The sequence below is a fragment of the Pipistrellus hanaki genome (assembly GCF_964339955.1).
Source record: "Pipistrellus hanaki genome assembly, chromosome: 5".
In the NCBI taxonomy this organism is placed as follows: domain Eukaryota; kingdom Metazoa; phylum Chordata; class Mammalia; order Chiroptera; family Vespertilionidae; genus Pipistrellus; species Pipistrellus hanaki.
Genome location: NC_140507.1, coordinates 6,070,826 through 6,083,361, shown reverse-complemented (window position 1 = coordinate 6,083,361; position 12,536 = coordinate 6,070,826). Strand labels below are relative to the sequence as shown.

The following is a 12,536-nucleotide window of genomic DNA, read 5'->3' as shown; positions in this document are numbered from 1 at the left end:
GAGGGATTTATTTGGGCATTGGCCACACTGATGGGTTTGATCCAGGAATATCCAACATGCTGGATTAACCTACCTTGCTCTACAATAATTTTCCAGTTCCAGCCCATTAAATTCGATGTCTTATGTTATGTCACAATCGGACAGGAGTTCAGCTGATTTATTTTGTTTGTTGTTTCCTAGAAAAACAAATGGGCCAGAGGAATAAGATCATAGGTCCTAATTGCTTAGACAAAGTTTCCTTGGCTTATAAAAATGTGCCTCATTCCTGTTTATCTATTATTAGTTGAAAGGAGGAGCCTATTTATTTTCTTGATGAATAGGAGAGTCCTGTGGGGCTTCCTGATTAAACCAGGAGACAGATGTTTCATGAGAGGGAGAGGGACAGAGAATCAATCAGTGGTTCATTGCTCAGAGAACCAACTCATGATGTAAACACTCGGAAAAGGGCATCGGTGAATTTGTGTCGATCAGTATTAAAGTGAATGGGATGCTGCCTTTGTGGAATTCTGCCTGTGCCACCAACTCTTCCTCCCACAGCAAGTGAACTTGAGAAGGTTGGTTGACTGGTTCAAAAGGCTGACACCTCCCTCTCTTGAGATGATGGGAGTCTTCATTTTGGGGCAAGCAAGGTCATGGTACTCTGGCTTCTTCTTCTTTTTTTTAAATCCTTACCCAAGGATATATTTTTCATTGATTTTTTTAGAGAGTGTGGAGGGGTGGAATTGGGAGAGAGAGAGAGAGAAAAACAGAGAGAGAGAGAGAGAGAGAGAGAGAGAGAGAGAGAGAGAGAGAGAAACATCAATGTGAGAGAGACATATCAATTGGTTGCCTCCTGCAGCATCCCTACTGGAGCTGGGGATCAAGCCTGCAACCAAGGTACATGCCCTTGACTGGAAATCAAACCCAGGACCCTTGGCCCTCAGCCTGACACTCTAACTACCAGCCAGGGCTCTAGCTTCTCATTGATTCTAGGGCTATACAGTGGGTATCTGATGTGTGTAAGGGCTGTGCTTGCTGCTGGGGATCAAGCACTGAATAAGCTGATAGGCCCCTGCTCTTGTAGTGTAATGGGGATAATTCAGAAAATAAGTAAGCAAACAAACAAGAGAAATGTCAGATGATTCAAACGGGGTGATGTGATGGTGTTTGACTGCAAGTTACTTTCAGTTGGGCATCTGAGTGATGTTTAAGTTAGAGATGAGATAAAACTTGGTAGGCATATGTCTCACTGGCCTTATTTATCTTGTCTCTGGATGTTAGCTCTTCCTAGTTTCCTCTTTAGGGGCAGAGCCTGGGGAGCTGGCACATGAGTTGGGCTGATGGTGGACTTCCCCTCTGTCTGCTTTCCAAGCATTTGCCCTCCTCCTCCCTTTGGCCTCCTAGAAGGAGAAACTGAACCAAAAGGACATATGGGCATAGACCATGAGGCTCCCCAAGACTTTGCCTAGTTTTGGGTCACTGCCAACAAGTCGGAAACAAGACTGAACAATAATTATTAAATCAGATGATATGGGTTTTAATTTTCATTGCCCTGCTTCAGCTTCCCCAATACATCTGAGTTTTTCAGGCTAAAGTAAAATGATGGGGAGACACCACAGATTGGAATGCAGTTCTGAGTGAGGGTTGCCCATTTGTTTACACACCCTTCAGAGAATAACCTGTGCTCAGGCCTTTTGCTGTGCTTACAGAGCATATCAAGGTTCTCTAGTGCCAAGGGTCTCTGATGAGGCAGCTCTTAGAAATCTGGGGCCTTTCTTTGAGTGAAAGGAAGAGGGGTGGAATGGGGCTTATCTAGGAATCTTATAGGTTTATCTAGTGCATTAGTTGCCAGAGCTTCCATTACAAAGGACTGACAGAATGGCTTAAATAATGAAACTTATTTTCTCACCTCTGGAGGCTGGAAGTCCAAGATCAAGGTGTCTGCAGGGTTGAGTCCTTCAGAGTCCTCTCTCCTTGGCTTAACAGATGGCCATTTACTCCCTGTGTCCTAATCTCTTCTTCTTAGAAGGACATATTGGATTAGGGCCTACCCTAATAACCTCAGATTAGCTTAATCACCTCTTTAAAAAAATACTGATTTTTAAAATTAAATTTATTGGAGTGAATTAACTATCTGTTTCCAAATATAGTCATGTTTTGGGTTTTGTGGGCTTAGGACTACAACATATGAAATGGGGGGAAGGGAGTGATAATTTATCCCTAACACCTAAGAAGAAACCATTCAGGTGCTAGGGCCTCTGTAGCTCTGAAAGATACCAATTCAAAGCTTTGAAAAATCACAGTGGAAGAAGAGAAGTAATTAGGAATGAAGGTCATTATAAATGAAGCAAGACTTGAGCCTTTGAGGATGGAAAGGCTTTGGTTCTATAGAGGAATAAGCCATAAGCATTTGAGGTGGAGGTGCGGACGGGGGGCTTAGGAAGAAAGATCCAAGGTTGAAAGCAAGCATTGTGTGTTTGTGGAGCAATAAAGAAATCTTTGTTACAAAAATAGAGTACTTACCTGCGGAGAATAGTGGGGAATCGGTTGGATAGGCTGGCTGGAAACATATTATGTCCAGGACTTTTCATGTCAGCCAGGGAAGATTAGCACTAATAGGGTAGGACCTAGGGAGCTGTTAACAGTGTTGGGGGGAGAAATGAAATAATAAATGTGGCTTCTAAATCTGGGCTTGTATGGGGATTTCAGGGTGGACTGGAGAAAAGAAGTCAGGCAGGCCAGAGAAGAGGCTGTCCAACCATCTGGATGTGAGATAATTGGGATCTCAACCTCGGTCGCCTATGAGGCAAGGCAGGAATGCAAATGAGTGTAGGGTCATCCTTAGACTGAAAGCCTTCTCCTTCTCTCTTTCCTCCCTCCCTGCCCGGCCTGGAGGCTTTGGGGAATGAGAAAGCAGATGTCCATGCCTTCAGCTGGTGCAAGGACAGCCCCTGTAGAGGTCAGCTTTCTGCAGAGAAACTGAACCAATAGGACATATGGTCAGATAGGTGTATTTTAAGGATTTGGCCCACCCCATTATGAGGGCTGGCAACTTTGAAATCTCTAAGTCTGGCCAGCCAGCTGGAAACTCAGGCCAGATTTCTATACTACAGTCTTGAGGTAGGGTTTCTACTTTTCTGGAAACCTCAGTTTTTGTTCTTTAGGGCTTCAACTGATTAGAGGAGACCCAAGTAAATTATGGAAGGTAATCTTTTTTACCTAAAGTCAACTGACAGTAACAGCTAAACAGACATACAAAATACTGTCACAGTCAATGTCTACACTAGTGTTTTACCTGGCCACTAGGCACCATAGCCTAGCCAAGTGGATGCATTACATTTAACCATCCCGGCCTCCAAGCAGAAAGGGGTGGACCATATTGGGGCCATGTCTTGTTCTCAGAGACTTTGTACCCTCCCTCATTTTCCTCCTACACCAGCCACAGTGAGAGGCTGGGATGGCTACTTTGCCCGAGCCCTGGCTCTGATGTGAGCTGGCAGGCTGTACCTAGTGCATATGCCTGCATGCGGCTTAGCTTGGAGGACAAGCAGCTATTCCCTAGTGAGGCCTTGCCAGGGTTCTCTGCTCTGATGCCAAAAACATGCCTTGATGTTCCTTCTCCAGCTGACTCCAGCTGGAAGGGGGTCCTGGGAACACTAGAGCTTTTGGTTTTGAGTCTGTTAGTCAGATGCTGAGGTGGTCCTAGTGGGTTTTCCTCTTGCATGCCAGTCTGATGGTGAGATGTATTGTGGAAGTTAGGCTTTTGGACTTTGGAGTCAGAATGACTGGACAGTGTCTCCAAATACTGAGAGCATGACCTTGGAGATGCTCCTTATCTTCTTTGTGTCTCAGTTTCCCCCTCTATAAAATGGGAGTGCAATAATAGCATCTACTTCTGAAAATTGTCAAGGATCAGTAAAGACAATGACATGTGACACTTAGCATGTGCACCAGACATTGGTGTGGGTGATTTGGTCTCCTTCTGGACACTGAGTGAGTGTACATCCCTGTCCTCCTTGAAGGTGGCGTGCTCACACACCTCGCTTTCGCCGATGAAATGAAAGCTGAAGTGGTGTGCATCTGTCCTGGGTGCCAGTTTCCTTCCCTCTGCTGAGGGGTGGGAGCACCTTTGTGACAAGGTCATCCATCAGCCAGGGCCCAGAGTAAAGAAGTGAGCAGAGTGGAGATCCACTCATCTTCAGCAGACCTATTGCTGGAGACAGAAGGGAACTTCTGCTGTGTTATTAGCTCTAAGATATTGGGGTCATTTGGTATCACGACAACCCAACCCTGAGTTATACAAACGCACACACACACACACACACACACACACACACACACACACATTAGGTGTCAAGGAAATGGGAACTTAGGGGTTCCGCCTCTTTCTTTTGCCTTTTTCTTGAGAGGTGATTAGCAATGATGAAGCGGATGGAGCAAATGCTGTTTTGGGGGACCCCAGCTAGCATACAGAGGATCCTATCTGTATAGCGGATATTATACCTCTAGACTTCTCTTCCTGTCAGATTGAGATGGACCAGGCACCAGAGTTCTGTCACCCAGTTTCCTTCCCAACACATACCTTTCTCATCTGTGAAATGGGTGTGCGAGCTTGGTTTTCTGCCTTTACCAGGACCCATTGTATGAGTATAACATGAATACTAAGTGCTAAACTTGTCCTCAAGGACTTACTGTTACTTGGTTTCCCAATTAGGCCCCTGATGTGTAATTCTTCATTTCCTTCCCCACAGGATCTTGGAAACAAAGACCTCAACAGGGATAAAATTTACTTGATTTGTCAAATAGTCCGAGTTGGGAAGATGGATCTCAAGGACACTAATACGAAGAAGTGCACGCAGGGACTGAGGCGGCCCTTTGGGGTGGCAGGTAATGACACACGACACGCCATTAACTCTCACTGGAGTGCACATTTTATATGGCTGCATTTTAAAAGGATTCTCTTCCCTCTCCTTCTTTACCTTCCCCCCACACACACAGAAAAAAAAAAAGTTATGCCATACAGCCCCTCACACTTACATTTATAGTGGCTAAATAAAAAGTATTAGTGACTAAGTCCAGATTTATGATGAAGGCAATGAATAATGGGATCCTCATGTCTGGAGCAGAGCTTTGGGAGTGGGACGCAGTCTGTGCAGTAGGTGCCTGGGTTCCCCAGGACAGAGAAAAAGGAAGAACACTATGGGTGGGCTCTAATTATAAAGAGCAAGTCATTGAATAAAAAAACAAACCACAACTCAGGACCGGAAATGCAGTTACATGGAATGAATCACCCATCACCTGTGTGATTGCAGATGGGAGTGGATGTTTGGAGAGTCCGTGTGACCCCGGGAGGCTGCTGAGAACAAGGTCCCTTCCCCACCTTCCCCGGCCTTCGCCCTCTCTGGTCCTAGATTTTAGTGTTCTTGTCCCATTTGTGTGGTTTTTATGATATGGATTTAACTATCACTTGTACTATTGTTTACCTAATATATTTTCTTTTAATTAGCCCACTTTGTTTTAACTAGAGCATATTTTTTTCTTAAAAGGCAATTTAAATACCCCTGGAAACAGTAATTGGATATGCTATTTTTTATTAGATTATAAATTTCTAATTATGTTCCATTTATAATCTCCATGTATACATCTAAACCCAGGGTTTCTGGTTCCTCACTTCCTCACACTCTGACCTTCAGGAATCACGTGCTTCCAGAGTGGTGGAGTGGAACAAGTTAGCTTATTCTAAGCTGTTATTTATTTATTTATTTTTTAACCTGGCAGTGTTGCTAGCTAACTAGTGGATTTGGGGCAAGCGTTTTCCCCTTAGTTTCATTATCTGAAAAATGAGAGATTTGGATCTGCTTTAAAATGCTCTGATTTCACGTAAGTAAGGGGATGAGGGAAGAAGGCCCCTCACCTCTGATATCACAGTGTTCCTGCTAAGGCATGAGGGTCCTTCCACCTCACCTCAAAATGTGCCCTTGCCCTCTGCTGTGGCCTGACCTCTCTTTCTGTTTCAGGTGACAGCATTCTGGTGTAACTGAAAGGTTCAGGAGTAGATTGCTTCAGGCATAGCTGGATCTAGGAACTCAAAGGAACTGACATCTCTCTATCTATTGGCTCCCATGTGCTCATATTCTGAAGACGGCTTTCTAATTAGTTTCCAAAATGTTGGCTAGCTGTTCCAAGCTTGCATCCTACTAACTGAGCAATCCAGGGGGAAATTTTCCCATTAGTTTCAGCAGAAACCCCAGGAGCTCAAACACAGTCATGTGGTCATCTCCAGAGTGTCTACCCTGACCAGGGGTGTGTGGTCCTCTGATTGCCCAGGCCATATGAACAACTCTGGATCCTGAGGGAGATTGCTCCACGCAAACTCTGCTCATGGAGAATGGGCCAGAGGGGTGTATTAATCGGAGAGAGTAGATGTTGGCTAGGTTCAGATAACACTTCCCCTCATTTTCTCGGCTCTGTAACTCATCTCTTGAGTTAGATTTAGTCACTGGTTGATTATTACTCAAACAATTTTATGGGCTTCCTGCACAGGGCCTGGGGTGTTGAAGGTATGTCATGTTACCAGGATTTTAGCTCTACCTGACTAGCTTTTTTAAGGGCCTCCCCTCAGCCCCATCATTTCTACATCCCTGCTCTAATGCTAGAGCTCTTCACCTAGGTTTTATAGACCTTCAGTGGCTGAGTTAAGGAATTTCTGAGGATCCAGGACCCCTCTGGAATCACAGGGTTCAGAGCTCCTACAGTTATGTGTCTGTGCTGTGAGCGTGTTTATGAAAAGAGGGTGAATAGATCTCATTGGATTCTCAGATCCCACAGCGAGTCACCACTCTCGGGTTCCATAGGCACAGCAGATGTGCAATACATACAGGTCCAATCCAAAGCCAAATGCTTCATACCATGGTCACTGCTCTGACCCTTTCTTCTGGGCTCTGCTAACCCACATTCTCCCGGATGGCTTCCTGGCTTGTTGATGCCCAGTCCACTTTGCCCAGCAAGTGGCCAGGTGCTATATGTAACACATCTGTGTATTGTCCGACACTCACTTGCCCTCTTAGACTTTCCTGCCCCAGCCTTCTGCTCTACAGTCTCATCCCATTGCTGTCCCTTCCTGGGAGCAGGAGAACTTACACTGTTCATTTCTCTTCTTTTTCTAGTTATGGATATCACAGACATTATCAAAGGGAAAACAGAGAGTGACGAAGAAAAGCAGCACTTCATTCCTTTTCACCCGTGAGAGATTTTCCATTTGTCTCCGTTCTCTTAATCCACACCCCTTTGAGTTGGGGACCGCATGAGGGCCTCCTGTGAGTGTCTGTGCTCTTTGCCTTTGCAGGGTGACAGCTGAGAATGATTTCCTGCACAGTCTGTTGGGCAAAGTCACAACCTTCAAGGGAGACAGTGGAGGGCAAGGTACAGTGCCAATTCGCCAAGTGGACTGGGCCTGACTCTGGCTTGGGAGCCCTTGATTCTTCAACAAACAGGTCAAAATTCTAAGCCGTGGGAAAGACAGCCTTCCTTCCAGACAGACCATTGCAAAGAATGGGGGCGTGTGAGCCACAGGAATGGAAACCACATCTCCTGAAACTGGAATGCGTGTCCTAGTGCCCAAAGGAAGAGAGGAACTCCTATGTTCTGGCCACCTCCTATATGCCAAGTACTTGAACATGTACCCTTATTTCATCTAGTCTTTCCCACAGTTCTGTGAGAAAGATGGTATCACACCCTTTATGAAGGCAGGGTTTAGGAGGCAGGGCCGTTTGACAGGCATTGATGTTGTTAGAAGTAACCGATGGGATTCAGAGCTGGAGATGCTGGTTGCTGAGGTCTGCTTCCAGATATTTGCTCTCAGTGTTCTCCTTCAGAAGGAGACCCAGGGAGAGCTGGTGGGAGGGTGAGACTGAGAGAATACCTTGAAGAAACTGGCTCTTCATGGTGAGCCTTCCCTTCCAGGCCTCTGGGTGACCATGAAGATGCTCGTGGGGGACATCATTCAGATCCGCAAGGACTACCCCCACCTGGTGGACAGGACCACCGTGGTGGCCAGGAAGCTGGGCTTCCCCGAGATCATCATGCCAGGTCTGGCCTTTCCCCGGGGTGGGTGGGGGTCTGGCTGGTTGAATCTTTTCTTTTTACAAAATCAACTCCTTCCTTTTCTACTGCTTTTTTCTAAAATTTCCTTGAAGGTAACCACTGAAAACATTTTTTGTGTCTACAGAAATCTATGCATTCACATACTAAACACAAATACATAAATATACTCATGCACTTTCTCCCCACAAGTGGGGTTGTGCTTTATACCCTTTATACACCATTACTTCATATTCTTTATATAGAAAGTAACTTGCTTCACCACTTAACTATTTAGCATTGACATCTTTTCCATTTTACTACATATAGAGTAAGTCCATTGTTTTGGGGAGAATATTCATTCCCTTAAAATTTTAAACTATTTTTTTTTTATTACCAAAGGACTTCATGCCTGTTGTAAAATGTTCAGATAGCTCAAAAAGGTATAAAGTGAGACATTAAAAGCTCCCTCAAATCTTTGTCTCCAGAAGTAACCACTACTATGAACATTTTTCTAATGTGTCTGTCGTCAAAGAACTGAGGTTACATGAGATTCTTTGGAAAGTTCCCTTTTTGTCCTAAACCTGTGTCCACGACTGTTCTCACTTACTTCCTCCCTTCTCTCCACAGCTACCAGGGCCTATATTGTAAGTCCTTCATGCCTACTTTATCTGAGACCTCAGTTTCTTGTGATTCCCCTTCAATTCTTCTTGCCCTCATTTCAAGACCCTTTGCTCCCCATCCCCGACCCTGTGTTCCTTGGACACACGAGCAATGTTCCACAGAGTAAAAGATCTGTGAGTGTCCACAGTGGCTATTAATGGGCCTGGATCAGTTCAACTGGAGCTTTCCTTTGCCTTCCCAGAAGGTGTCACTAGAGGATGAAAATTAAATGATTTCAATGGGGAGAAATACATGGCCAATTTTGACCATCCTACCCCCCCCTCCGCCCCCCTTTGCAACTGATTGCCTAGTGTTCCTCCATCCCCTTGTAACCCATTGCTCCTGCCTCCCCAGCGAGGTAAAATGCCTTTTCCTTGCAGTTCTGATTTTAATTTCATTAATGGACATCAAGAGCACTCCTGCTCTTCCCGCCCTGTACTCCTCCTCTCTAATCAGCCGCCCTCCAGCTGCACAGACTCCAACTCTTGTCTCTCTCTCCCTCTGCCGCAGGGGATGTCAGAAACGACATCTACATCACTCTCCTACAAGGCGACTTTGACAAGTACAACAAGACCACACAGAGGAACATGGAAGTGATCATGTGTGTGTGCACCGAGGATGGCAAAACGTTGTCTGTAAGGACCCCTGCTGTTGCTCTGGGTGACAAGCCTCCCCCCCGCCCCTTTGGTACCTCTGCTAATAGTAAAGATTTACATTTCCCACCCCTGATTCTGCTCTCCAAATGCCAGCTGCCTTCGGGATGGTGTTGAATAATGTGACCTACACCTTTGAGCTTGGTGCAGTAGCCCATAATAAGATCTGGTGTTGTTATTTCTTTACACCAAAGCAGCTCTTCGATGCCTGTTCCTCTCCTTTCATGACTGCTATTTTTTCTTTTTCTTTTTGCTTGGCCTCACTCCATAGGTTAGCCTTATGCAGTTAAAATGTTATTCTCATTGAAACACGAGCTGGTTTATTCAAGCAAAATTCATGGCCAAAAAAAAAAAAAGGATCAATAAATACAGAGCCTTAGGCTGGTGGAGACTCGGGATGCGCTCAACACGGACAACCCAACACTTGCTCTAACTCCCAGTGCTCAGCCCGATGCTGGTGGAAAGCCTCATTAGTAAATTGGTCTCCAGAGGGCTGGCCGAGTGTATGCAAGAATGCAAAGCACGTTGCTATAAATATTTAGACAGCATATGTCCTCTGCAATATTTGTCATGTGTGTTTACATCTATTTACTTCATTTCCTCTAAGGTTGTCAGCAGCTGTGTCCGGTGTGTGGGAGGGGGGTCTTGTGTCTCATTTTCTCCTTCCAGAACGCTCAGCTGAAAATAAAACTGCTCTCAGCAGACGTGGCAGCCTGGGCAAATGCTCCTCCCAGGCCTCAGCAGGCTATCAGATAGCACAGTGGGAGGTGGTGAGAGTGTCAATAAGGTCAATAAGTCACCTGCTCTCGCCTGGGGCAGATTTTGCCTTCCTCTGCCTTTGAGTAACTAGCATTACAGAGACATAGCAACCTGTCAGGTGCCCCGGTAAGCATGATGCATTGCCATTGCTGTTATTACCCCACGTTTACAGAGAGGGAAGCCAAACAGCTTTCCCAAGGTCATGAGGTTAGTATGAGTCAGGAGGGAGTTTTGATTCCAGGTTTCTGGTCCTCTTACACATATTACTGTGACTTCTATCCATCTAAAAATTTATCCAAGTCATTTCTCATTTTAACACGAGGCTAGTAACCAATTCTATCAAAATCTATTTTAATTTTAAGGAAATCCCCACAATTGCATTTTTGTTCATAAAGACTGGCTCTGTTAATTAGTAATATTTAATTGAGCAAAATACAGGCATTTAACTCACTTTCTTTTTTTGGATTCTGAAACTCTGCTGAAAAATAAAATAAGTGAGAGACACGCTGCTGACAGGAACATAAAGGAAGAGTAGAGGGTTTTCATCTGAAAGGGAATTTGCATTCCCCCGAATGTATAGACTGCCGCTTTTGAAGTTATTTTTACCTAGCTACCTGTTGGAGAACTTTTCAACCTCAGCTTCAGTTTTTAAACCATTGATACCCTTGCCTCCAATGCTGCCGAATGACAAGTTAGAAGAAGCAGTTAACAGGGAAGCAGGTGTCTTATCTTCTTTCTGAACCATTCTTGCTTCTACCTCTGCTACCTTTTCAAGTCATACCCCGCCAGGCCGCGTAGACGCATCTCTCACAGATGAATACGGGAGCACGCATGCTGGGGCTGAGGTGGAGAGGCAGCTGTGGGTCGTGGTGATAATTTGCAGTTTCATCTGCTAGGGAAGTTATGGGGGAGTTCAGTTGACTGACTATTGAAAATTGCTAAGGAAGCCTGTGGGAGGCTTGCCTTTCTCTCTTTGCAGAAATAAATATTACTGCCTAATGAAGTGCCAGGCGGCTCACTCAAACACTCCTGTCTACACTGTTGGGCTCCTGTGGGAATGGGCCCCTTTAGGGATACGGACTTCTCCTGCTCCAGGTGCACAGGGCCCTTGGTGGAGTGGGGCCAGAGGTCAGAGTGGGGTATATTTGTCATTGGCTCACTTTGGGGTCTCAATGATGTTGCTCAGAAAGGGCCATAGCAGAGAAGCTAATGAGGTGAGCTCTGGGTTCAAACATACAGGGTTCAGATCCAAGCCTCTCCTATCAGCTGTGTGATCTTGGGCAGGTTTATTTGTCTATAAAAAAGGAATAATGCTCCTTCTTGTAAGATTTCAAGTTAAACAAAATGGTAGGTGTAAGGCTCCTGGTATGCAGTACTCGGTAACAAGAAGGAAAACATTAGGAGAAGGCAGACCTACTCCAGGGTGAAGCGCTGGGCATGAGTCCAGGGGGTTCAAGTGGGCAATCCAATGTGATGCCTGAAGCAAGTCTAAGAGGAATCAAAAAAGGCTCAGATGCCAAGTTGAGAAACCTCTGCTCTTCTGACCAGCTTAAGGTGGGAGGTAGGGCGTGGGGGGCAGTGTGTGTAGTGGTTAATACTATGCCTTCTGGGGCCAGGTAGCCAGGCTCAAAGCCCAGCTCAGCTCAGTGTGCAGGATGACCTTGGACAAGTTACATGATCTCTCCATACCTAAGATTCTCTGCCAGCAAATGAGGCCAGCAGTGGCACCTTATTCCTGTGACTATCAAACGAGGTAATCTACATAATAGGTGTTCATTACTGTAGGCCACTTTCCTGGAAAGGTAGAGCGGTTTCCAGGCTTGACTCCCGCCTGGTGGATGCTCATTGGCATCTCCCTAGGAGGTGGCCTCATTGGTGTGGCACACTTTCTGGCGTGTTCCCACCCATGATGACATATGTTCCTTAGGTGATTCCTATGAGGTGAACAGGGCCTGTGTACGAGTCTGAGGTCCCTCCTGCTGAAGTGTGCCTGCCAAGGCCAACTCATCCTTAAAGTCTCCAGTTTCCTGATTCCTGCTCAGATGTGCTTAGCCAATGGCGTCACCAGAACCTTCTGACTGTTAACTGGGGTCCTGGGGGCAGGCATTGGGGAAAATTATTGAGCAGGCTTACTTGAGACATATACCAATCTCTATTTCCCCTAAAACTGGGTTCAGTACCAATCATGATGCTCTCTAGACACATTTGGCAATGTCCAATTTATCTCTGAAGGGTTGAAGGTCGTAGGCCTTTCTCAGAATAATACTGAGACTTTTCTCCAGCCTTAGGCAATAAAATTTTTTTATCATCAGAGACACTAGATGGGTAGCTCAGTTGTTAAGAATGTTGGCTTCAGGTTAGATCCTGGTCAGGACACATACAAGAATCAACCAATGAATGTAT

The 12,536-nt window shown here is 45.5% G+C and overlaps 1 protein-coding gene across 2 annotated transcripts in view; it reads left to right on the top strand.

Moving 5' to 3' along the window:
- Positions 1-12,536, top strand: part of DOCK2 (dedicator of cytokinesis 2) — a 362,595-nt gene that overhangs the window by 41,079 nt on the left and 308,980 nt on the right. For both annotated transcript variants that reach the window (XM_084884009.1, XM_084884008.1), the window contains exons 10-14: positions 4,731-4,866; positions 7,146-7,221; positions 7,325-7,401; positions 7,942-8,067; positions 9,232-9,356. In XM_084884009.1, coding sequence (XP_084740135.1) covers positions 4,731-4,866; positions 7,146-7,221; positions 7,325-7,401; positions 7,942-8,067; positions 9,232-9,356 — 540 coding nt within the window. The remainder of the gene's footprint in view (positions 1-4,730; positions 4,867-7,145; positions 7,222-7,324; positions 7,402-7,941; positions 8,068-9,231; positions 9,357-12,536) is intronic.